A 27,836-nucleotide genomic window follows, 5' to 3' on the forward strand; every position below is an offset into this window, starting at 1 on the left:
ATAAATTAATTTCCTATGTAGTAATCAAAGTGACAATGAAACAAAATATACTTGTATCTTTTATTAGTTATGCTTACAAAAAGAACTGAAAAGACCATGACATTAATTTTATCTCAAGATAGAGATTAGTTACAATTATTCAGTGCAGAGGGACTCTGCTACTGCTAAAACTAATTCATTCAAAATGATATTTGATTTTAGGATCACTTTTTTACTTCACTAACAGGAGGACCTTCTTTGTTATCAAATGAGCACAAGATTGTCGGTAGCTGAATCAGACTGATACAGTCTTAGAAATCTTGCGAAACTGTGGTTACTTAGACTCTAAACTTGCCTTCTACAATGCTGCTAAAAAGTGATATCAACACATTACAGTGTTTCGCTTGCCCGGTGATTTAAGTAAACCTGCGAATTCAAGTTACCCTACTTAGAAAATAATTAACTTTATTCTTTCAAAAAAAGAAAAAAACTCAAAATAGCAGTCAATGGAAATGATCAAAGCTTCTTTACAATGTAGAATTTAGAATCATTACCTTTTCGTTTCACAAGAGGCGAGAAATGTCCCCGTGTAGGAGGCAACAAAAGGAAAGCATAGAAAGGAAACTTGGATAGGAGAGCAGCTCTACACCCCCCGACCGACCACTGCCATCACCAGGGCCACGAACAGCAGGGCAAGCGAGTGGTCGACTACCTCGGGGGCTCTGCTCACTTGATATTCCTCTCCTACTTCTGCGATGATTCTGGCCGGAGCCCCACTGCCCCCGCCTATCCTCATAGGGAGAACTGTCACGATTGCTCCTTTGACTGGCAACTGTGAAAGCACAGGATTTCTAATGAATGAAATGCACTTTGGAAATAGGGAAGTTTTGTGGAACAATAAAACTACATCTGCAGACGGGGTGGTTGAGAGGTATCATCTACCTAAGGAATGCCCGAAAAATCCAGTATCTTCACAGAAACGGGGACCTCTTCCCACCCCCGCCCCCTTCCGGCCAGGTCAAGGCAAAATATCCTAAATAATAATAAGTTACAATGTATTAGGTTTCTCGACAATTTTTAGTAAAAAAAACTTACGCATAGCCCCCTTGTCTGCAGAGTCTTCATGTATATATCTATATCTAAATATATATACTGTATATATGTACGTGTGTGTGTGTGTGCGTGCGTGTATGTGAATAGTATATATATATATATATATATATATATATATATATATATATATATATATATATATATCGTAAAATGCATAGTTAGTTTAAAAGAGAATGGTTGTAAATTACAGTATCGTTTACTTTATTCTGCATCCTGGAGTGAAAGATAATATTAAACAGGGAAATCCATGCAAAACATAAAATCCTTGGACTAATTTGATGCAAAATATTGCAAAAATGCTAATATCGCTGAAGGACACAAACAAATAATAGGATATAACACATCACCGCTTACCTTATCAAGATTAGCCATGTTTTCAATGGCGTAGACATTTTCCGAAAAGAGTGCGACATGGGATGGGAGCCTGACAGATTGCCCGACATCTATCGAAATGGTATCGATACCAACACCTATAATGCCCGTCTCGTGCCCGTGCTTCTTGCCGTGGTTGGCCAGCCACTCGGCCGCTCCCTTGCCAAGACCTGAGCATGCAAGAAGGAAATTGCACTAGAGAAAGTAAAGCCGTCACTGCTATGCTAAAGCATGGACCGTTGAGTCTTCATAGTCAACTCAACCCCTCTCTTTGAAGAACCATCCTCGTACCGTTCAGTACCGTATTTTCAGAAAACTAAAGCTTCTTACAAAGATAAAGGTACCAGTTATCATCTTTGATGGATAATTTGCTAGTAGCTTCTTGGCATTCATTTAATTTTCTTCAAATACAAGAAGAGTGAAATAGATAGAACAGTTTAATATACCTTTGTCGAAGTGCTTCAACTTTTCCTTTTTTGTTGGTTATTCTCTATTTTCCGGGGGAAGGAGAACAGCTTTTCACTTGCAAGAGGTCAATAAAATAAAGAGTCATTTGGTTTGGCCAGAAAAGGCAGTGAGAGACCGCAGGCTCTGCGTAGCCAGCAGAGAGTAGCTGCCTTAACAAAGTATCTTTGGGTGACTATCAATGAAGAATTTGGGAGTGGTTTCTATGGGGATATGTAGCAAATTATCTGAATGAGTCACATGAATGGTTTCATGGAATTTGGACGGTCAAGCCAAGCACTAGGCCACTTTCGTCCGTTCAGACCTTAAGACAGGAGGGGGGTTCTGAGTGGTTGGACAACAGGACAAAGTGATCTAGAAAACAAAGGAAATGGAGAACAAAGATCTAAAGGAGAAACTTGGAGAAAACCCCACAGTTGCACTAAGAATTTATAGTTAGAAAAGTTGGACAGCAAGACTGAAGAAAAGGGGAGGGAATGGAAATAAAATAAAGGGCTCCAAAGTGGATGCATCTAGGGGCCGAAGGGACGCTGCAAACACCTTTTAATAATGCCGACAGTGCAGCACGTGAGATGCACTGGCGGCACTACCCCTAACAAGGAAGTGAGTTACTGACCCTGGTATTAGCGAGAGAGACAGACAGACAAACCAAATGGAAAAAGGAACCTCTATCTGGCACAGGGGAAAACGCTACAAAATGTTTTATCAAGATCTCAGTATTCTTTCTCTCCAAACCAATCAGCAGTTTTTCAAATACCGAAGCGACAAATGTTAAACGATAATGGACTTGGCACAGGGCGTTGAGTTTTGTCATTTCATCATATGACCAATTGCCAACTCGCCTCCTAAGGTTTCTCCTCTGATGAGATTGCCAACGTCAAATGAATGTGTCAGAAATCATTCGGTCAAAGAAGCCAAGTATTCTAGGCGCTGACAACCTCCTTGTTTGTAGTGAGGGTTTGTTGATAAGGGAGTCCCTGTGCCACACTGCTTTTTTTCAAGGACAAAAGATGAATAAGAGAAAACTATATTCTCCAGAGGAATCTGCTCACCGATTTAACGAGATGAAGGTTCTGTAAATCAGTAGATCATATTTTGAATACCATATTCTTTAGTCTTTTATGGGAATTCTGTGAGGGAAAACAATGTGCACATGGGTGTCATAGCGTCATCACTGCACCTGTAATGAGGATGAAAACTCATTTACTTCTGATGTATAAGGTATCACAAACTCTCCTCTTGCAAAATAATTCCTCAAGAGATGAAAAAAAATCCCTTCTTTGCCTCTGAACAGAAAATAAGTTACCTGCAACAACCCCCTGATGTATGCTAAAGGCTGTTACAAAGATTCGCCCAGAAATTGAATCCGTGCTTTCAGCTCTGTGGAAGTTCACTGACAAAAATCATGATCGCTTTTATCTTCTCGTTCACGAAGAATGCTTGTAGTTTCTGTGTCTTATGGAAATCTATTTATGAAGGTTTCGGCTCCGCTAATAACAAATATCTTTAATAACAAGAGAGTGTAAGTTGTCGAAAACAGAGTTCTCTCATTTTTCTTGAAGTTGCAGTAAATGACAATAACCTTATACAGTGAATCTGAATGAAATGTGGATTACTCTGGTACATTTTTTATTAGATGATTTTAATTTCTGTTTCACTTGCTATTCAGAATAGATTACATTTATATTTATTATCTTCAGTCTTTTGTAATTATCGAAAATGTGAATTAGCTAGAGTTAAAGTAAAGGACAATTTGATATTAATATGAGAAATGTATTCCCAAAACAATACCTCCAGCATTAAATGTAAAACCCTGTTTAATGAGCTGGTGACAACGCGAGATTAACTTGCATATATAGTTCAGTATAAAATGATACATTGAAATTTGGAAGAGGAAATGACTTCAAGTCTGGTAAACGGATTAGAAATGTGAATCAGAAACGCTCAGGACAAAGCTATGAGCAACGAGTGTCTCATATAAGGTATCTGAAAATGCTTGCTGGGATTCTTTAAAACTAGTGTGAAAATATTCGCCAAGTTGACAGCAACACTGTCTGGCTTCCTGAGATTTAACTGTTCCTTTGATAATGCAAGCTACAAAGCTTCAGGAGGAGAAAAACTACAGAATAGCGTTAGGTGTCAGGTCTCTAAAACTCATCCGGAAAAGAAAATCTTGAAGGTTTATAGAAACGGAAAGAAAATACAAACCTGGGAAATTGTTTTTGTTATGTTGGTCTAAGCCCGAGTAATCTCGAAGGTTGTTAACTTTCGCGCCCCAGCCCGTGCGTATGAGGACAAGAGTACCATCCGGTATAATGCCATTGACTGCCTCCCAGTCCTCAAGATCTTGGACCTTCACCTCATAGTTGAGATGATTAGCTGACCTGATTTGGTTCGAAACGTCGATCACCACGGCTATGGGAAAAGGAGTTACGTTAGCCCTTCATCTCAATGTTATTGTTATTATCATTTCATGAAACAAACTCAATATGAATTCACTCATGTTGCACCTCGTTTATTATTCAAATTTAACTACAATTACTGCTTGCATTTATCAATACCACCCCCCCCCCTCTCTCTCTCTCTCTCTCTCTCTCTCTCTCTCTCTCTCTCTCTCTCTCTCTCTCTCTCTGGAGTTTTACCTGGTACTCTCCACAAGCGTCTAGTTGGAATAGAGTCCACAGGCCAGCCGTGCTCAGCAAGATGCACAGGAGCATCGATGTGGGTCCCAGAATGCTCCGATGCACAAAATTCGTTCAGTTCTACCCTGAAAGAATTGAACAAAGTAAATTTCTCATAATGAACTGGAGAACATACGAATCAAGAAAACAGTTTTGTCTGATATTGGGATACTGTTGGCTCCTCGAATGAGGGCCTAGCTTTCTTTTCATTCTTTTTGGCTTTCAGAGCAGTCATTGTCGTTTAAACAGGAATGTTTCTCCAAAGGAAATACATAGCATGAGAATAACAAATCTGTTCGAAAGAGGTTTTAGAAACGTAAAAATATTTCGAAAACCTTTAACTAATACAAGCAACATTTTCTTTAAGAGTGGCCATGTCCGTATCAAAAAATTCAATACAGATTAAGTGTCCTGCCAGATACCTCAAATGAAATGTCCTAATGGCAACTTACCGTCGTACTGTAGACAGAAATTAGATACGCTAATTTTGGATAAAGAACAGACAAATCTGAGAACTAAATTATTAAGGAGAATAAAATACGTTCGTTTTCATTTTCTGTGTTAGTTGTTTTCTCATTCAGAATAATTGCGAGGAAATTTCTAGATTTATTGACGATCACTCTTTGCTGATGTGAAGATAAACGATGGCATGGAGACTAGAACTGAATTTAAGTAAAGGCAACACGCACAATTATATGACAGCAAACTGGCCGCCATCATACATCGGGCAAGTTTGCAGTGACTGAAGTTAGAGTAACCAAGAAACGAGCAAAACATCCACAAATCCCTGATCACGGGGGCACAAATCGAATAGGAATGCTTCAGAAGCAAAACTCTGTGACGTTTCTTATGTAAGTCTCACATTTCATTTAAATTTACAGCAAAAGAAGCGACGACTGTTCCCTGACAGCCCCAGTCTTGATATTTGTAGACGTTCTTTTCACGCATTCAAGGGTTTTCAAGAGATTTTTCCCTTACATGATTTTTAATAGAGGATAAATATTACTCGTGTTCCTGGTATACTGATATTGCGTGCATATACACTATTTGCCAAAAAGGATGTCACATGCATTTTTAGACGAGCAATTTGGAATAGAATGGAGATATGTATATACAGTATATATATATATATATATATATATATATATATATATATATATATATATATATATATATATATATATTGACATTGACAAGTATTAATCAACGAATGTCGTTTGTATACCTTAGGAATCCTAACTGACAAGTGCTTCGTCCTCTACAGAATTTGAACAGTTGTCTGGTTTAGACGTTGACCATCCGGGTATCGGGTGGTAAAAGCCACTGTCTATAGTTGTTTCTATATCAAGCAGCGGTTCGAATCCTACCGGGGGTGAGGCACTTACCGATTATAACCTCCTTGGGTGTAAGTTATCTTTTCTCTCTTTCTTTAAATCTTCAGCTTAAACCCCATAAGGACAGAGTCAACAGACTGTAAAGTTAAGCATACCTTAGTTTAACCAGACCACTGAGCTGATTAACAGCTCTCCTAGGGCTGGCCCGAAGGATTAGATTTATTTTATGGGGCTAAGAACCCACCTAGCACGGGACCTACAGCTTATCGTGGAATCCGCACCACATTATAGGGAGAAATGAATTTCTATCACTGGAAATAAATTCCTCTAATTCTTCATTGGCCGCTCGGTGAATCGAACGCGGGGCCAGCAGAGTGCTAACCGAGAACGGTACCCACCCGTCCAGTGAGGAACTTCAACAGACTATAAACCCAAAAGGGCTCTAAATGGAAATCAACCTTCAGAGAGAGACAGGCTGTAGGAAAAGGTGATAAGTTAATAAAGATGAGGGAACAGAAAACAAGACCGATACACCTGAATTCAGGAGACGTCAGCAAAGAGCAGGAATGGATTTGCTCCTCGCTTAAACATTTGGCGATCAGAAGATTCCACACCTGCACTATTCAAAGTATCCCATAACTTAGGTGTTGCCAAGATAAAATTCCTAGCAACCCGATAAGTATTAAACCTGATACCAGAAAACGAAAAACTTTGCGGCAGCAGCCGGCCTAATGCTGTGAGCGAGAATAGCTAGTAGGTCAGGTAAAAAGGAATGCAGAGGATGTTTGTCGCTGCAGTACTTTTTATGCAACAAACATAAGAAACCGACTCTCCGTCTGTGCAACAAGTCAACATTAAGAGTTAGCAAAATTTGAGAAGAAAGTGTTCACCTGGTGACCTCACTAGAGAACAGTGCTCCAAACAAGGAAGAAGGAAAGTTAATATAATAGCTTCCTCACGAAACATTCTAAAACATTTCCCAAGACAAAGTTAATTGGATATTAAGTGATATTTGATACTTAATATATGTGAATACGAAAAAGTCATGCCTGTGCAAATATATATATATATATATATATATATATATATATATATATATATATATATATATATATATATATATATATATATATGCATTTATGTATATACTGTATATATATATACATATATAAATATATATACGGGGTAGTATATTACGTATATTATACCATATTAATGATGTATTGACGCTGGTGTGTTTGTTGAATGCAGACATTCAAATTTTCAAAGTATGTTCATAATTTACGAAGTTATTTTGGTTTTTGTGACTGAAGTGCGATTGTTAACACTGTTTGCAATTGTTTACTGGCTAGAGTCAGGATGGTGCGAATTTTGGCCTTCACAGGGCAACAACTAGGTACTGGCTTCTTGCTGATAATGGAAAACATGGGTTACTTTGAATGGGTCCAAACTGGAATTAAAGAATGCAGATTTTAATGTTTCACGTCACTTTTACGCCAAGGAACAAAAACCAGAAAAGGAAGTTATTTCCTCTATTGTATTACAATACAATAAAAATTTTTAACTGACACACCACTATGAATCTAAACTACTCACTTAGCTAAAAGCATTGCGGAAAACAGTTTGCTTTAGTCAGACTTCTCTTACTCAAAATAACATTAGGAAATAAAGGTTCTTACCATATTCCGAATTTATTGAGGCCTTTCTTCACAATCTTGTGCGTGAACTGAGTCAACTTGGGACTGGTTGGCGCATCTACGTTGTAGGTATACGAAAGCTCAATGAGTTCGGATGTGGCTGTGGAGACGACAAACGCCGCTAAAAAAAGCGACAACACCTCCATCTTGTTGTCCTGCGGTAAATAAACACTGGTCACTTTCAAAAACATGTCATATTATAGATATAGTGAACTGTGAACTCCTCCACAAGTCTTAGAATTAGGTATATGGGGAAGGTGCCATCGCTATGGTATGCAACTGACCGGCTTCGCTGCACCCAGCCCACCACTAATAATAATTTCAATAAGAGCCCGATTGCATTTACTTGAAAACTCATTGACTGACAGTCAACTTTCAACTATGAGCCTGGTACCAATCACTCCCCGTAAGAAACTACCATTTAACTTCATCTTTCTCATTAAATAAAAGAAAAAAAAAATACGAGCCAGAATGACTTGGGCTGGGATGGGAGCTGCTGTCGTCCTTCCCGTTTCTATTTCCTCATTAAGAGTCATGTTCCTCATCCACTCCTTGATGCTCGACCTCTTTCACGCATCTCTACTTAACGCAAAAAAAAAAAAAAAAAATCGGTAAAATACTCTGATGGTACAGTAGAAAGTTCTGATGTATTCATGTTTGTCATGTACAGTTATGAATATGCACTTCTGAAACAGAACCGCACCTGAAAAAAAAAAATTACAGCGAAAAATCACACACACATACACTCTGAAAATACATGCATCAAATTATAGTGAAAAGCTAAGATTTATGAGATCTGAACTATGCAAAAGAGTTGCGTTCTTATTCCAGTAAAAGAATAAATGAAAACCAGCAGCTTTTACTGTATGTTCTTTCGAAATAACTCTAATTCTGCTGAAGATGAAGGTATAGTTACTGAACTATCGTTATAAATAACAGAAGTAATTTGAATCATTACTAAAGAGTTTCGACAGCAGAGATAATTTATAATACTGCTGAAACTCACGGTGTCAACAAATTAGGTACAACCAAAGAGTGAAATAAAAAGTTTGTTTTTGTAACGATGTCACTCAACGAAAACGGACTGAAGGAGATCAACTGTGTGCAATTTGTGGGTCATAAACAAAGAACAGCTGATCTCATCAGAACACTTACGGCTGACAAATGGTTCTTGTTGAATTCTTTCGAGGAACCAACTGAGCAAAAATATACGTTAATAGGATGATTAAAAGTAACAGAGGAACACCTCCTTGCCTTGTTTGTATACATATCTATATATATATATATATATATATAATGCATACATGTACATCTGCAAATAATTCTATTGACTTTAACAGGAATTGCATAAGAGAGAAAATATGCCCAAATAAAACACACACACACACACACACACACACACACACACACACACATATATATATATATATATATATATATATATATATATATATATATATATATATATATATACATATATATATATACAGTATATATATATAATGTATTTGTATATTTGCAATTACAATCTGTAAATCATTGCAATTCGTAAGGTTTCTGTAACGTAAATAGTTTATTTACAAGACCTCCGGTGACAAGAGTGCTCTTTGCTCTTTTCTCGGTAGGTTTCGTTTCCTCCACTTTTGAGTTAGTTTCTTTTCGTTAAGTTAACTTCGAGTTTAACTTCGTGAATCGAAACCTTGTACAGTTTGATTCACTGGTCTGTGTTTACATGGGTAGTTATTCATGGAAGTCTGGTAATCACTGAAAGTACTCGAGTTATTCCTCAGGTCTACATATTCTATAAGTTGGTTGTCATAATATTGATATGGGTGAGTGTAGAGGATGTTATACATGTTTACAGTTGTGTTCAGCTGTCAGTCTTGGGTTGTTGTGTTATTTTTTGTAGGTGGTAAACCATGTGTATGTATTATTCTCATAATTTCTATTTTAGATATACGGTGATGGTTTTCCTCATTTGCTTTATTGACACTAATTAAGGTTTAGCAATGAACGAAGAGGTAAGGTAAAAAGCGGTAAAATACGAGTGACTTACAAGCTGGGTAATAAGAAAGGCCATTGAAAGAACCTATGGTATGGAAAATATATATATATATATATATATATATATATATATATATATATATATATATATATATGTGTGTGTGTGTGTGTGTGTGTGTGTGTGTGTGTGTGCGTGTGTACATATATAACATATACATAATATATATGTATATATATGTGTGTGTGCCATATATATGTATATATAGAGATATATATATATATATATATATATATATATATGTATATATATATATATATATATATATATATATATATATATATATATATATATATATATATATATATACAAACTGAAGTGTCTGAAGTTAATGCACCATGGGTCGATGGCGTGAGTATTTTGAAGATTTGTTGAATGTGGATGATGGAAAACAGGCAGAGGTGAATGACATTTGAGCAGGAGAGGTTACAGCCGTATTTATGGATCTGAATGTTGAGTTAGGGATGAACTTAATGTGCAGGAAAATTCTGCTACATTAATGACTTTATACACCTCCACAAAAGGCACCTTATCAGCATGAAGAACCAATGAGACACATTGCACCATTCCCTTTCATCATCTCCCCACTCTCACTCCCACTGGATATGAAGACCTTCCCTCTCTAATACCATTGTAAAGCACCTATACAGCACTTTCTTCCTCTTCTCCTTCCTGTTAACACTTCCAAATTACCCACTCTTTTCCCCAGGTTGTCGTCCGCCATTCTTTTAACACAACAGAATCGTCTGGAAGCGCTCTGACCCAGCCTTTCAGCCTGCTAACCTTTTCACCACCTATATTTATCTCTACATTTCTCACTCCTTTCATTTCTGCTTTTGCCTTATTGATTACGCAACAGTTCATCTTTCGTTTGCATTCTACTTTCACACTACACTTCTAAAAAAGAAGAGTTGGCTTAAAATACAATACACACAGACACACACAAACATATATATATATATATATATATATATATATATATATATATATATATATATATATATATATATATATATATATATATATATATATATATATATATATATATATGTGTGTGTGTGTGTGTGTGTGTGTGTGTGTGTGTGTTAAGTATACCTTAGTTTAACCAGTCCACTGACCTGATTAACAATTCTCCTAGGGCTAACCCGAACGATTAGATTTATTTTTCGTGGCTTAAAACCAATTGGTTACCTAGCAACGGGACCTACAGCTTATTGTAGAATCTGAACCAATTTATAACGAGAAATTCTATCACCAGAAATAAGTTTCTTTAATTCTTCATTGGCCGGTCGGAGAATCGAACGCCGGCCCAGCAGAGTGCTACCGAGAACAAAACCAACCCGTCCAATGAGGAACTACACACACGTGCACACACACACACACACACACACACACACACACACATATATATATATATATATATATATATATATATATATATATATATATATATGTGTATGTGTGTGTGTGTGTGTGTATGTGTGTATGTAAATATACATATACATACACACACACACACACATATATATATATATATATATATATATATATATATATATATATATATATATATATATATATACATACATATACATATACATATGTGTGTGTGTAGGTATTACTTCAACATATTTCATAATTTCCGTGAAGACATTTAAAAATAAAGCCATACTTACCTTACCTATCATGCCATGCTTGTATGTTTTCTTTAAGCTAAAACCCCAAGTTTTCCCCTTATTGTATCTGTGTTTTTTCATGTTAGTTTTTTTTTTCAGTTGAAAATAATCTGTTCCTCCCTGTTACTGAGCATCTCAGATTTTTGTTGCCAAGATTTTGTTTGTCTCTGTGATTTTCAGTGTCAATCTGACGTCATCGTCACCATGAATCACCCGATTGATGAAAATGCAAAAGGACTGGGAGACAAAGAGAGAGAGAGGAAAGGGATACGAGATAAGGACAGAGCATACGTAACAATATTATCTTTATTTAAAAAAGGGCAACAGTGTTCTTCTCACCCGGAAGCCAATTTTCGAAAGAAATGCAATTCCTAAAAGATCAGTGGTGAAACGCGAGCAAAGGCAGGGACGATGGTATGTCTACCAATGACGTGCTTGCACCCCTCACCCCCGTCACCTACCAATGATGTGGATGAATACCCCCCCCCCCCGCCCCCGTTACCTTTACTCTACCTCACATCACTCGCATGCTGTGAAATCCTTAACGCTGCCTTCTGTTTCCGTCATGCTCCCCCGCCCCCAACAACCTCCCAATTTACACTCTACCCCACCTGCTGAGGTATTTTGGCAAGCCCTTTAACGCCCACTCGTCCAAACAAACATACGAACGCAACATTCTTTTCTAACATGTGTAAACACACGGTTCGTGATGTAGGGTAGGGGCCTCGAGCCAGCGTTCAACCAGTCGTGTAATGCTCGATATTTCCTCCCCAAAATTATGAAATCTAAGATGCCTCGTCCATGTCGTCGGAAATCACTTACGTGAGTCGTAAAAACCCCATACACACATCCCGGGGTTAAGCATAATAACAAACGTTTGAGAGAGAGAGAGAGAGAGAGAGAGAGAGTCTATGAGTGTTATGTCGTTTTTAAGATAAATCCCGCTGTCTGCATTATTTAAGCTAACTTTACGTAATCTCACTGAGATTCACTTATGCACACGACAACAATAGATAATTGAAAAAATCTTTACTGACAAAGATCTAATACGCACAGAGAGAGAGAGAGAGAGAGAGAGAGAGAGAGAGAGAGAGAGAGAGAGAGAGAGAGAGAGATAGATTACTTGGAATCATGATATCTGAACAGTATTATTTTTCATTGAAAAAAGTTCCTATTTTGAATATTCCAGGCCCTGACTCAAGAAATGATGAGACTCTTTGCCACTGATTGTGACCATGCAGATTTGTTCTATCACCTGCTCAGAAATGAATTTCTAAAAAGAAAAAAATGCGCTCCACGAAGTTATACTTATTTGTATAACGAATTGGCGATTTACATATATTTGTAGGCAAGGTTCACGGTTCATTGTTTTGAAACAGCCTGCATTATTGAGTATAGGTATTTTACGAATATTTTTAGGGACCTCACAAAACGTCCCAAAATAAAGACAAACATAATACTAAAACATAAGGAAGGACTAAAAAGGGTGATAGCAATAATATCAGCTGTTTCTGAATCCTTATTCAGTCTTTAACACTGTCTTATAAAAACCTTTTCTTAACACGAAAAAATATACTTGTCACTTTATAAGTAACCTTGAATATTATCGTACATTTATGATTACAAAATAGAAAGAGCGAATTTTCCAGAAATATAATATACAGAACACGTGGAGTATTGGATACGTTCAAATGAAATATTAGCCCTGAATTACGGTATACAGGCTACAGCCGATGCAATGTCTCCAAGCCCAGGATTACATATCGCTCAGCAATATGAAAATAACAAATTTCATGTATATACATATATATACTGTATATGTTGTTGTATATATATATATATATATATATATATATATATATATATATATATATATATATATATATATATATATATAAACGGATAAAATTCTGTGAAACGTATGACGTCTACAAATTTTTTCCGGAAAATTTGATAAATATGTCCTTGAAATATTCCTCATATTTACACTGTTGGAGAGTTAGAAATATTCAAGGAGCGCTAATCTCAAGGTATGCAAGAAAAAATTTACAGCAATCCGTTTACTGAGTTATTGCTCGTGTGTGATGTAAAAATTCCGGGGTGTCAAAATTTTATACTCTTCGGAGTGGGGATGGTGCAGTGATATGGGTCGCCACAGACCTTCCGTTCCCTCATCACAATTTCATTGTTGCTGCAATTTCGAAGCCTTATTTGAAACTGTGAGTTATAAAAATCAAAGTTCAATTTAACAATATGAATAAGAATTTAGAAATATCGGATCTTTCCTAGATATTGACCCCAAGGGTTTTAACCCGGTATGTATTCACCTTTACGGCGTGTTCAGTATTATAGGCCGTTGGGGATTACCGTAAAAACAATAAATGTTATAAAGATAATGACCCTAAGAAATATTAGTCCTAGATGACGACCCCGAACTTTGTTGGGGGTTACTGTCTATTAAAGATCCGAAATATCTAAGGCCTATAATGTTGTACAGAGGGCAGTCTCCTGGCACAAAGCATTCCGTTGTGTATACAATTTCGAAGGCCAAACTTCAGATGAAAATAAGAATGGTAAACTTCGATGCGATTGGGATGCATGGCCTTTTATCACCTAGAATGAAATTGATCGCTCATTCAAATGTCTTCGACTATTCGAGACTAAAGACCAGTGCTGAAGTGGGTCATGGACAGGATTTAACCCAAATCTTGAAACTACAGTAAGCGCGCTTCTTAGTAGGAACGAAAATTGTCTCGAGTATTTAATGCCATCGTAAAACTAGATCATTCATTTTGTTTTTAAAAGCGCTTTATTTTCTTCATTGTTTTAAAGTCTCATAGAATTTGCTAAGTCCTGAAGCTTTGTTTATTTCCTTAGGCTGCTCCTATATGTAGAGTTTTTTTTTTTTTGCATAATTTATTTTCTAATTATTCATTCCATGTGATGTGTCATATAATTTAATTTTGCTATTACAGTAGAAGAAACTTTTAAAAATTGCCAATGAGAAACTACATTTTTAATTTTCTGTAAAAAAAAAAAAAAAACTATTGTGCCGGCTTTGTCTGTCCGTCCGCACTTTATTCTGTCCGTACCTTTTTCTGTCCGACCTCAGATCTTAAAACCTACTGAGGCTAGAGGGCTGCAAGTTGGTAGGTTGATCATCCACCCTCCAATCATCAAACATACGAAATTGCAGCCCTCTAGCCTCAGTAGTTTTTCTTTTTATTTAAGGTTAAAGTTGGCCATAATCGTGCTGTAGCGGCTCTACAGAAAACTCGATTACGCCGAAGAAGCTTCGGCACATTTTTTACTTGTTTTTTCTTGTCTTTGCCGCCCTGAATCTAAAAACTAATCCCAGACTTGATTCTTTGCCTCTGTAAAGTCTAACTTAAGGTCTAAATAAAACGGTGGATATCTTTAAGTGGCAATGAAAATACCAGGATGATACTGTTTGCTGAGGACCCACATAAAATTTGGCACTTGGCTGTGTAAACAAAACAATACAAAAAAAAAAATGTTCGGCTAAACTCCGGGCGGGAATTTGTGCCGTACCTTCCACTGACAGAAACGCGGGAGTTCAGATCTAATCTCCCAATTATCTTCCCATTTCTATATTTTCGTTACTGCTCTTTATATCGTTTGAGAGAATAAGTATAATGACGCATTTTTTTCTCTTTTATAAGGCTGAATCAAATCTTATCTTCCCACATGGCATCTGCTTCTCTGATTAAAGGGCAAAACACGTTCTTATATTTGCTTCAAAATTATCTCGCACCGATCACGGCGGGAAAATGACGAGCCCTTCACAAATAGAATATAGCAAAATGAATAATGCTCAAAATGCATGTAGATTCTACGGAAATGAAAATTTTGTGGAATATAATTATTCCGACTTCTTTAGAGTATCCGCCACAAAACTAAAAAAAAAAAAAAAAAAAAAAATTTTAATAGTCTCCACGAAACTTATCGACAGGATTTATATGATACGAAAAGGTTGAGTCTGGTGAGATCATCTATCGCTTCTCCAGAGGCCAGAATATCGAAAAGGAATGTCAGACTTCCAACTGTCATCTCCTCGTGCCCACAGACAAACAAGAAACTACCCAACAACACGGAATTCGAGACACATAAATCCTCCCATTTATTCTACTGCTCTTTGAACTTCAGCCAAGGCGACGCTCTTAGTTGCATGTAAATACTAAATATCTTCGTGACAAAAAGTGGTAAACAGAAAAAGATAAAAAAAAAAAAACGTAGAGGGTATGAAAGGAAGTACATACGTATACGCTTTTATGATTACTGTGGCGTTATAATTATCATTAGTATTATCTTTATTGCTCAAAATTTAGGCAATTCCATGCGATACAAATCACAAGGGGTCACTAACGTGCTTCCACAGTAAAGAATACTGATGAGTGAATACCAAGAAAGTGATAACAAGCCAAGAAAATAACATTATATAGATATAACTTGAGCCTTCCCAAGTTAGAACTTCCCTAATAACTCATAGGGAAAGCTGTAACTTAAGCTTATACCTATGAATCTGGGGCACATTCGTGTCTGGTCTCACTAAAGACGCCATTTTGAATACATAATAGGCAACATCTGCTATTGAAAAATAAAAAAGGAAGATACTCACGGGTATTTTGAAACGAGAAATAATCAGATTGTCAAGAACAGGTAAGGTAGCCTTAAATAAGTTAAGTTATACAACTTACAAAATAAATAACGTAATAACAATAATAGTAGTGTATATATATATATATATATATATATATATATATATATATATATATATATATATATACATTTATATTTATACAGTATATACACATGTGTGTGTTTGTTGAATTGAATTGAATATAGAATTTAGGCCAAAGGCCAAGCACTGGGACCTATGAGGTCATTCAGCGCTGAAACGGAAATTGCCAGCAAAAGGTTTGAAAGGTGTAACAGGAGGAAAACCTCGCAGTTGCACTGTGAATCAATTGTTAGGAGAGGGTGGAAAGTAAGGTGGAAGAAAGAGATTATGAAAGGAGGTACAGTAAAAGGAACGAAAGGGATTGCAGCTAGGGGCAGAAGGCACTCTGCAAAGAACCTTAAGTAATGCCTACAGAGCACCGCATGAGGTGCACTGACGGTACTACACCCCTACGGGGGTGTGTGTTTGTTGACTTTTCTCATTATTATTAAAGTATATGATTAATTTTATCAATGGTCAATATATACTAAGTATATAATGGATATATGTTGGGTAACATGTTCAGATTTTTCAGTTACAAGTTGAAACCTCTTGTAGTGTTTAACTTAGCTCGGCTTTTGGTAGAAACCTGAGCAGTTCACTCTCTACTTCAGAATCACCCACTGGTTTTCCATAAGAAGCCTCCTTTCTACCCCTCTCCTCCATCTGAACTACTTCATCCATCCCCTGTGTTTTTGTACATGATCTTCCCTTCTGTCTTCCAGTTGCACCTCAACTAGTCCTTTTTTCTTTCAGTTCACTAAACTTCACAAGTTTTCCTCTCCCTATCCTCTTAAATCTAAAACCACATCTTGCTGGCTCTATGACTCCATCCCGAAATTTTGCACACTCGTCATATACTTACTCCCTCCACTTCTGTGTTCTTAATTCTAGCCCCCTCCTTATCCATTTTCTCCTTGTCTGGTTTCCTTCCTTCTTCCTTATCAAACTCGCTTGTCTTAAATACCCTTACAGTATATTCCCATCCTCTCCTTTCCTCTCCCCCCTGACCCTCCGTTTTTTCACTTTCAGTTCAACCAAATAATGACTCGGTATATCTCCAGCTACTTTTATCCTCACAATTACATCCACCGACTTGATATTCCGTCTACTCTGAACTTATGCATAATCTAACAGACCCTCCCTCGCTGGTTTCTCTTTCCCAAGTATACTTGTAAAACACATGCACATAAACGCACACACACACACACACATATACACACATATATATATATATATATATATATATATATATATATATATATATATATATATATATATATATATATATATATATATATATATATATATATATATATATGTATATATTGTATATATTTATATATATGTGCGTGTATGTTTGTTTGTCTGTGTGTGTATGCATGCGTATGACAATGAGATACAGTATATTTCTTTGTTAAGATGGATCATTTTCCAGTGTTATGGAGCACCGATTCATATTAATCTTTATGACTTGGAGGCCTGAACAGTCTTCAGGCAAAAGTGGAACACCAATATGACAATAACACCACACTTATTTTCAGGCACACATACACACACACACACACACACAAGCACGCACGCACGTACGCGCACGTGAGCGCACCCAGTGAGGTAGATATGGCTTCTTTTACAGCGATGTAAAGAGGAACTCATCACTTCAGTGTCGCTTCAGTGCTCTTAAAGGCCTTAATTAAGCATAATTTCGAACTCATGCCAAGAAGATCAATTAATCTCGTAGCGCGATGAACAGGTATTTGAGGCATAGCTAGAATGTATGCTCTCCGAAAGCAAATGTACAATGGTTTCGTTAATTCTTTTACGTGATGATAACTATGCCATTCTGTTGAAAAAGAAAAATTTATGATCTTTATTTTCTGAACTATAGCGTACAATATCGCTCATTCTATAAAGTCGTCGTATGATAGTCACATTCCTGATCATCTTCGCCTCCAACGCGCATATCGCAGAAGACCTCTGTGAAATTCCGCGTTCATCTCCAGCCTCCCTTCTATTAGTTCTCACCCAAGAAGTTCTAGGTCCTCCAATTCCTTTGGTGCCCATAAGAGCCCACCTGAAACTATTTTATATAATCTCTGAGAGGTTGCGGGAAGGACATGCCATGACTTTTGTGTGCAGTTTCAGTCTATTTGATTTCCAGACCTTATTCAACCCGCCCATTGTATTTCATATCGAAGTGCAGATTGTTACAGATGAAATACCAGAAATAGAGAAGAAAATTATAACTGGTGATATGGATGCGAAAGTGGAAGGGACAATGAAGGTATGGAGGCTGTCATGGGCAAGGAAAACCTGGAAGAGACTGCAAACGAAAACGGGATACAATTCATTAGTGTTTATGCTGCAGGTATGGTGATCGGTGGTTATCTTCTCTGACAAAAAGACTTCTGTGAATACACTTGGACTTCTCCAGATGGTACCCATATAAACCAAACAGATAGCCCAGATTAGAAAGTCATTTTTGTTTTGGTGGTGACAGCTCGGAGATGAAATCAGTCGTTTAGGAAAGGTCCGTCAATAGAGACACAGAGATAATCATCAAAATGTTGGTCACAGGGAGAGAGAGAGAGAGAGAGAGAGAGAGAGAGAGAGAGAGAGAGAGAGAGAGAGAGAGAGAGAGAGAGATGAGAGGAAATGACATTCAGAGGTGCCATGTGTTCCCTGTCAGTAGGGAGTATCCACTGGAGTGACGCATAACAAGAGTTAACTAGCCATTACCCAGTATAAAATGCCCCCTGGAGGATTGGTATCATATATATCTCATTTTAAATCATGTCATGACATCTCAGTAATATTTGGGAACCTGAAAGATTCATCATTTTGTTAGAGATTACGTAATGGGTAATACTTGTGTATGAAATTACACAAAGTAATTGTTATAATATATTCATTATAAAGTATAGACTTCTGTTTATTAGAGCGAACCTATACGCTGGTTCAGGCATGCATTTACTGCAGCGTTCCTCTGACTACTTAACATCAACGAATCTTTTCCTGGGTCAGTAATAAAGAGGCCACTCACAGGTGCTCCCAGCCATCCGGAGGGCAATGTTTGATCGGTGGTACTACTGAGGGCCGAGTGGCTGGCCGCTGCTCAGTTAGGCTTATCCTCGACATTACTGTACTTTCTTCTCTCTCTCTCTCTCTCTCTCTCTCTCTCTCTCTCTCTCTCGTGGCTGACAGTTCTTTCATCTTACATATTACGAGTTTTACAACCCAACCCTCTTTGCGTTCTCCACCTCCTGGAGTTTCTGGTCACTCCGGTTAAGATTAATCATGGTTTAGATGATCCCTGTCTCTTCAGTTTCCATGATTTCCGGCTGAACACGTGTCTAAAAATATCTTGTGTTCGTTAATTTGGTGGCAGCACATGGAACTGCTAATGCACTAAATTGCTAAATAAGCACTAAGAATGCTAGTTTCTGCCTTCACTCAATATTTCGCCACAACATTCTCATGTTTTCACCAACTTCCAAAACGATTTATTGAGAGACAATGATAGAAAGTAACAAACCCAACCAGAATATTTCGTAGAAAGAAAATTATGATGAAATTACACTGATTTTGTCAAAAATAAACAAGAGAAAAATCTCAACCACAAGAGCTCTTCCTTCAACGAGGTATGAATGGACGATAACTGAATTAATTTAGAAGTCTGACTCACCGCTAAAATACTCTTATGGTATTCATTCACCCTTGTTCGTCCGCTGATGTAAGAAGTTTGGCAACATAGATCGGAAGACTAACAGGCAACGTATGACGAGTGTTGAGGTTTAAAGGCCAATTTAGCACAATAGGTTACAGGTGGCCCTATATATTCTATAGAAGGGAATATACCGAACGTCTGCGTGCATGGTTGTCTTTTGCGTGCAGCCCTCTTTGACATTTTTTCTAACCGCGATTGTTGATAAACGCAAATACTTTACATAACTGAGAGATGTACAAAAAAATAATGTTTATCTGAAATAGAACATAAAATTTAGGCTTTCTGTGGAATACACGCGGATTAACGCTAGTCAGAGGAAAGTCAGCTGCAAGTACAAATTCCAGACACAAAAATTGATCAGTATCGGATGAGTAAATGAGTAAATGACGTCGACAAGTTGGCGCCTATTCAGTCGGTGGCGACAGTTAATACACCTCTTTTGCCTATGAGCAAGAGGATTAACACGTTGACTGCGATTGGCAATGCTGTGAAACGGCCCAGTGGGCGTTCTCTTTTAACCCTCATAAAATCAGTAACCAGCTAGCTATTGACGTGAGAGTTGTTATGGTGTATCCTAAGGTAAGCCGAGTGCTCAGCCAGTGTAAAAAGCGTGACTTTATGTGGTACACTTCGCCTGACATAACAAAAGTCTTAATTACAGGCGTTGTGTACCTAATATGGACATAATAGATGTGGTCATATATGGCTCATGTCGCCCAAAACTATTAGAGACAGTTCTGCTGGCGTTGTGTGCCAAATATGGTCACACTGTGGATGTTCAGTTATGGTGCATATCGCTCAGATTGATCTAGGGAATTACCGTATGCAAAGTGTACCAGACGTGGCTCATACTCAGTGTGACTGTAAAGGCACACATCGCCCAGAATGACTGCACACGTTACTATAAGCGATATGTACCACATGTGGTCAACTGAAAAATGTGTAGAATTTCAATATATTGTTATTTTATAACTGATTTATTAGTCATTTGGTGTTTTGCAGACACACATGCACACACACACATGTATGTACATGCACACACACACACACACACACACACACACACACACACACACATATATATATATATATATATATATATATATATATATATATATATAACCTTTGTATGTTTTCATGTGTACATGAAATTTGTAGTACACACACATGTGTATATAGGAATATATATAAACATACACATGAATAAGATACATATAAGATGCACATACATGTTACAGACAGACACACATTAGGAAACATATATACAGGCTGTATTTTTGGCAATATAAATTTGTATTTTGCATAAATAAAAGTATTTATATACAAGTAAATTATTTAGGTCTTCTGCAGTTCTTATTCATATACTGTATCTGCCCATCTGTATACAGTAGCCCATTTTTCTGTACATGTCTATCCATATATATATATATATATATATATATATATATATATATATATATATATATATATATATATACATACATACATACATACATACATACATACATACATACATACATACATACATACATTACATACACACATACATATATAGACTGATATACAAATTACCCATTGTCCCAATATGATGAAAAGTTCATTTGTTTTTATGTAGAAGCAAAACAGAAAGAATATTAATTTTATACTTGTACTCTAAATACTACATGATTTCCTTCATCATACAAAATATAAATGGATATTTTTCCACCAAGAAAAGGACAATATTAGGTATTATTTTACTTATGGACATTAATTGCTTTCAACATAAAATATAGGTTTTTCTGTTGTATTATGATGTGATTTGAATGATTTTGAGGTTTATTTCCATCGCAAATGAATACTTATCCTTCCCCGGCAAATGATATACAAAATTAATAAAATTACGACTTGTCAGAATACTGCCCCCTCTCCATAGCTAATACGGCAAAACTGTAATCAGTAAACACAGTTTTGCCGTATTAGCTATGGAGAAGAGGGGGTATTCTGACAAGTCGTAATTTTATTAATTTTTTATACAATATCATTTGCCGGGGAAGAATAAGTATTCATTGCGATAAATAAACCTCAAAATCATGCAAATCACATCATAATACAACGGAAAAACCTATATTTTATGTTGAAAGCTAATAATGTCCATAAGTAAAATAATACACCTCTATTAAATTTTTTCAGAAGTAAAATGTTTGCCAAACTGATTTATTTTTCTACTGAGTTTATATAAATATAATCTAGGGTTAAAGGATAGCATTTTGTTGATCTAATGATAATGTTTTCTATTTTTACTGAAAGAAGGAAAGAATTTAAAAAAAATATGCCCCTTTTGCCAGCATATGAAGATTATTTTCAGTAATAAATAAAGTGTTTAGTTAATGTTCTAGCTTAATTTAATTAATTTCCAATATATTACAATAATATTTTGGTATAAAAAAGCCCATTTTGATTAAATTTTGGATACTTGAAAAAAAGATATAATTCTTAGCATGTGTACCACATAGGGTACACATCGCTCATTCAGAGAGTCCCCTGTGAACCATATATGGAGCACATAGCAGTCAACGTGTTAAACAGTTTTTGACCAGATTATGATCAACTTGGAAGCCTGCCGTTACTTTGTTTACATTGAAGACCGAGTGAGACGTGTCATAAGGATCGTAGACACTTTTCCAAGGGAAGAGAAGCTGAAAACTGCACAAGTAGCCTATTTTATTTCATCTTTGCCTAAACGATGACAATAAAGAATGCTTTCTTAGTTATGCCCAGCAAACGCAAAATGGAATTAGATTTTATAGGGATACACGTTTTAAAATAATTCAATTGAAATATACTTTTTAGCAAAATCTTAAAAAAGTAATGTAGTAAGTGAACGGTAATTTGAAAAAAACTGAAAGGCCTTGGTAAATTTATTGTGTTTCTTAATGGCCACTACCGTGATCGTTAAGAATATTAGTTATGCTTCCGAGTGCCAAACGATTTGCCTAAAAGCCTCATAGCAAAAATAGATTACCTATATAGAAGGATCATCAGCAGTGCATTGAATCCCCCAACAGACTCCACCATTCTTCTCTATCTTTCACGTACTCTCTCACTATCGGGATATTGAGTCCCTTCCTTCCTGACCTCCTTTTCCTCTCTATCCAACAGTTCATCTTGACAAATAAACCCCCTCTTTTCATTCTAATTGAAAATCCATTCGTCACCTCCACAAATGGGTATTGGTTAAACAGTCCCCCTCATACATTCCCACCTTATAGTTCGTGGACAATTAGTCTTTACCCAATCTTTAGCACCCATAGCTTTCTATAATATATATATATATATATATATATATACATATATATATACATCTATATGTGTGCACACATGTGTGTGTGTTATATGTGCACATGTGTGTGCTTGTGAACGTGTGTGTTTGTAAAGATTTTCTTACTTCAACACAAGTCTTTTTATATGCATTGGGTGTAAGTCATTTCCAAGGTAAAGTGAATTTGATATTAAGTAATATAAATTATATATAAATATATATATATATATATATATATATATATATATATATATATATATATCTGTGTGTGTGTGTGTGTGTGTGTGTGTGTGTGTACATTTTTTTGAAGTCGATGGCTTTGTTCGCAGATACTATCATCTTATCAAGACTGAATAAGTCTAGACTTCTTTTTCTCTTCTGGCAAGGTTCTTAGGAATAAGGAAAATTCATTCGGGATTCTTTCCATTTATTTTTCTATTCGACCTGACCGTTTTCCCACTTCTCTCGGGAAGATTCCTCAGGACTGGATTATAAATCAACATACACGGATTTTATTACTTCACTTGGACGTTTGAATTTTAAACATGATATCATTGGTGTGCTGAATTTCTATTGGTCGGTGAGTCTCATTCTCTCACTGACCATCTAGGTGGCAGCATGGGCATTCCTGGAGCTCTGTGAGATGCACCCCATGCTAAGGCTTGCATCCGAAGGCATGGGCAAAGGCGTGATTCCCGTCTCTGGCTGAAGGTCTCAATTTGCTTCATCGTCAGTAGTTGTGTCCAGAGGTGTTTTGTCACTCGTGTCTCCCTTCGGATTCTCACGGATGTCCTGTGGTTTCCTTGAAGAAGGAAGGATGAAGTCCGTGTTCCTCTGTATATTTAATGCAGGCCGTTGTTGATTTATACTCACAGCTTCTGCTATTTGTAATCTGTGGAACCAGGCTTCTTTATGCACAATCTCTGTGCTTTCTAAAAATTCTTCTAGTGTCGGCTTATTAGAAACCACAGAGATTGTACATAAAGAAGCCTGGTTCCACAGATTGCAAATAGCAGAGGCTGTGAATACAAACCAACAACGGCCTGCGTTAAATATACAGAGGAACACGGGCTTCCCTCCCTTCTTTAAGGAAACCACAGGACATCTGTGGGAATCCGAAGGGAGACGTGAGCGACAAAGCACCCCTGAACACAACTACCGATAACAAACCAAATCAAGACTATTGGGCAGAGACGGGAATCACGCATCAGAAATTCCATGCTGCCCATGCCCCCTGGACTGCAAGCCTTAGCATGGGGTGCGTCTAAACAGTAAAGCATCAGGAATTCCCATGTTTTCTGTACAGCCCAGACTGCTATCTTTCGGAGCGATAATGCTGTATGAGCCGTGGAATGAAACTGAGACCCACCTTAAATAAAATAAATACTGGGGGAACTACAGAAATTTGCACCCCAATGACGTCATGGTTGAAATTCAAACATTCTAGTGCAGTAATAAACAAGCAAAAATTTCAGAAAACTAAGTTGAAGTTTCTTCGCTGCACAATCAAGTTTTCTGTAAGAACCATCATTATACCTACAGCTCAAGGCCACCGAAAATAGATCTATCTTTCGGTGGTCTCGGTATCATGCTGTATGAGCCGTGGCCCATGAAACTGGCATCGTTGCCAGATGGACGATTATGGCTAACTTTAACCTTAAATAAAATAAATACTGGGGCTAGACGGCTGCAATTTGGTACGTTTGATGATTGGAGGGTGGATGATCAACATACCAACTAGCCCTCTAGCGCCAGTAGATTTTAAGATCTAAGGGGAGGACAGAAAAAGTACTGACAGAAAAGTGTGTGTGTGTGTGTGTGTGTGTGTGTGCACTGGATTGCCTCTTCGAGGCAAGAAAAAGTCATCACAATAGTTTTCATTTTTCAGAAAACTAAGTTATAAGAAATATAATAAATACCAATACCTTGAACAGGAGCGTTTTAACCAGACCACTGAGCTGATTAACAGCTCTCCTAGAGGGCTGGGCCCAAAGGGTTAAATTTATTTTACGTGGCTAAGAACCAATTGGTTACCTAGCAGCAACGGGACCTACAGCTTATTGTGGAATCCGAACCACTTTATAGCGAGAAATGAATTTCTATCACCAGAAATAAATTCCTCTTATTCTTCATTGGCCGGCCGAAGAATCGAACGCGGGCCTAGGAGAGTGCTAGCCGAGTACGATATCGACCCATCCAGTGAGGAACTAAACAAAGTTTAAATGAATGTTTGGCATTTCTGCTAATTATTATGGAACAAGATTTAGTGTAGCCATGATGTCAAAAATGACGGTAAGTCTCGACCTCAGGTATACTTTACGTACCATTAAAAAAGCCTTGGACTAAGATCGTTCATTTTACAAACATTGAAGCCAGTGCAGTGATGAGAGAGGTGACACTGGGCAGAATGAGTGCAAAAGTTGATAACGAATAACATACCAAAGCACTCTCGATCACACACTGATATGAAGTAAATCAATACAGTACAATGATGCACATTTGCATTATATTCTGATTTCATGGAAACAGAAAAACTTGGACTGCATTCTAATCGTCTGCCAACGGTCCCCCCCAGAGCACATAACCACCGTTACCAGCCAGCGCAGTACTTACATTGTATCTCTGTTTCAACGAAGCATCTTAAAAATGGAGGAACTAATATCGGGGAATTTTCTCTCCGGCTTCTTGCACTAAGGATGGACAGCTTCATATGATGTATGTATATTCATCGGAGGCTTTCTTATCTTACACCATCCGTCTGCTTCAAAGGCTGGATGCTATATGCAAGGAACATCCCTAGCAGCCAGGAGCAATAAGTGAACTGCTTTATAAACGTTATCTATACAACTGTCCCAAAAAACTCAGTAAGAGACTATAATACAATCTTTAGATAACATTTTTTCAGGTCAGCCATTTCAGATCTCGTAAACCATATAGTAACATGAAAAGGTTATTCATAGTGGCTCTTCCCTACTACAGACGCCTTAATAGCGCATGAATGGTTCCATAACTGCTTGGTTCATAAGTTTAATAGATCGTTTACGATCCAATTTAAATCCACAGGATGTAGCCAGGCTGACTTCAGAGAGAGAGAGAGGGAGAGAGGAAGGATACAAGTCACATCCTCGATACAAATTCTGGGCAGTACGTTATGTTCAACTCTATAGGCCCTTGTCATGACAGCTTCAATATATTTACAAAAACACTGTATGTATATATATATTATATATTATATATATACATATATATATATATATATATATATATATATATATATATATATATATATATCACTTAAATAACAGGCATTAATAATTAAATCAGAGGCTAATAGGAACTAGATAAATGATGATAGTATCAAGCGCTTTCATGTTGCCAGGTTCATTGGTGGAATTAGCAAACGTAAGCTGCAAAGTAAATGTATGACAAAATGTAATAATATATGACAAAATGTATTGATATATTACAACAAAGATTGTAAAAGTCAAAATAACAAATCGAAAAGAATATCAAAGATAATGGATTCTCCACAAGAGGACATAAAAATCAGCTTAAATATCTGTCAACAATGGCTCCACAGTATGTGTCCCTAAGTTACTATAAAAGTCGCTATAATATTTTAGGAGAGCAGATTCAATGACGCTGTCTTAGTTATTTTGTTACAGTGCATAATAGCATTTGACCGATCCCAGACAGTGTCATGAAATTCATGTGACACTTCATTTTTCTGGCACTCAGCTGTTATGTAGCTTGTGGATTTTTGTTGTTCTGTTTTTAGATATTCTTAAAAATCTAAGTTTCAAGTAAAATACGTTAAAATACATTTCATTGACGTGAGAGGTTTATCCAGTTAGTCGAACTAAAATTAATTTAAAAACAAAGCATTAATGATTACTCTACCGAAAACTGTGTAAACCAGTTATCATGTTCTACAGAATTTTTAAATGATGCAGAGTTTAAGATTGCTATTATATCCCACTGATTTACGGAAGCGTTAAGAAAAAATCACCTGATTGACTGAGAAAAGAACAAGAAATAATCATTTATTTCAGCTACGGCTCCTTTTCTCTCTATAGGCCTAACGGTAATGTCCTGAGTAGAATTTTAAGTGGAATTCTTGTTGGGTTGTTAAGTATTTCACTTTTTATCAAAGACTACAAATATTTAACATATAGAAACAAACACTATATATATATATATATATATATATATATATATATATATATATATATATATATATATATATATATATATATATATATATATATATATATATATGTGTGTGTGTATATATATATATATATATATATATGTGTGTGTGTGTATATATATATATATATATATATATATATATATATATATATATATATATATATATATATCTGGAGTTATTTGGTATAGTATTATATATTTGATAACCCTTAACTATGAACACGGTAGCCTACTTACAGGAAATGTTGCAAGCCTGATGTGTGAACGTGTAAGAGAACATAAAATCAAAAATTAAAAAAGAAAGCAACTGACTCAATCGGTATTTGGAGCAGAAACGTACCGCAAGGAGCAGCACCAGAGCGACAATCTCTACCACTCTCTAGCCCAAACTGGGAGACTCAATTTGGGTCTGGCCACAGAAAGGACGGGTCCCCTCTCCAACTATCTCCACCACACCCTCCCTGCCAAAGTGTCCG

At 36.6% G+C, this 27,836-nt stretch overlaps 1 protein-coding gene across 2 annotated transcripts; it reads right to left on the minus strand.

The window, feature by feature from the left end:
* Positions 1–48: 48 nt before the first annotated feature.
* On the minus strand, positions 49–27,836 carry LOC136850595 (isatin hydrolase-like). Of its 2 annotated transcripts, none has more exons than XM_067124264.1 (6): positions 27,701–27,836; positions 7,624–7,796; positions 4,572–4,696; positions 4,138–4,344; positions 1,447–1,634; positions 49–811 (listed from the first exon to the last, which is right to left on the minus strand). In XM_067124264.1, exons 2-6 carry the CDS (start codon positions 7,785–7,787, stop codon positions 623–625), a joined length of 873 nt encoding a protein of 290 aa, XP_066980365.1. In that variant the 5' UTR covers positions 7,788–7,796; positions 27,701–27,836; the 3' UTR covers positions 49–622. The 2 variants fall into 2 exon arrangements, with proteins under 2 accessions (XP_066980365.1, XP_066980366.1); XM_067124265.1 differs by having other exon boundaries at positions 27,598–27,751.

This window comes from Macrobrachium rosenbergii, chromosome 22, assembly GCF_040412425.1.
Source record: "Macrobrachium rosenbergii isolate ZJJX-2024 chromosome 22, ASM4041242v1, whole genome shotgun sequence".
Taxonomy (NCBI): Eukaryota; Metazoa; Arthropoda; class Malacostraca; order Decapoda; family Palaemonidae; genus Macrobrachium; species Macrobrachium rosenbergii.

Bases quoted from the DNA above. Each gene is read 5' to 3' on its own strand.
- LOC136850595 (XM_067124264.1), bottom strand. From the start codon at position 7,787: ATGGAGGTGTTGTCGCTTTTTTTAGCGGCGTTTGTCGTCTCCACAGCC. The intron at 4,697-7,623 runs GTAAGAACCTTT...CAATTCTTTCAG, and splicing joins CTCAATAAATTCGGAATATG to GGTAGAACTGAACGAATTTT. The intron at 812-1,446 runs GTAAGCGGTGAT...GTGCTTTCACAG, and splicing joins ACATGGCTAATCTTGATAAG to TTGCCAGTCAAAGGAGCAAT.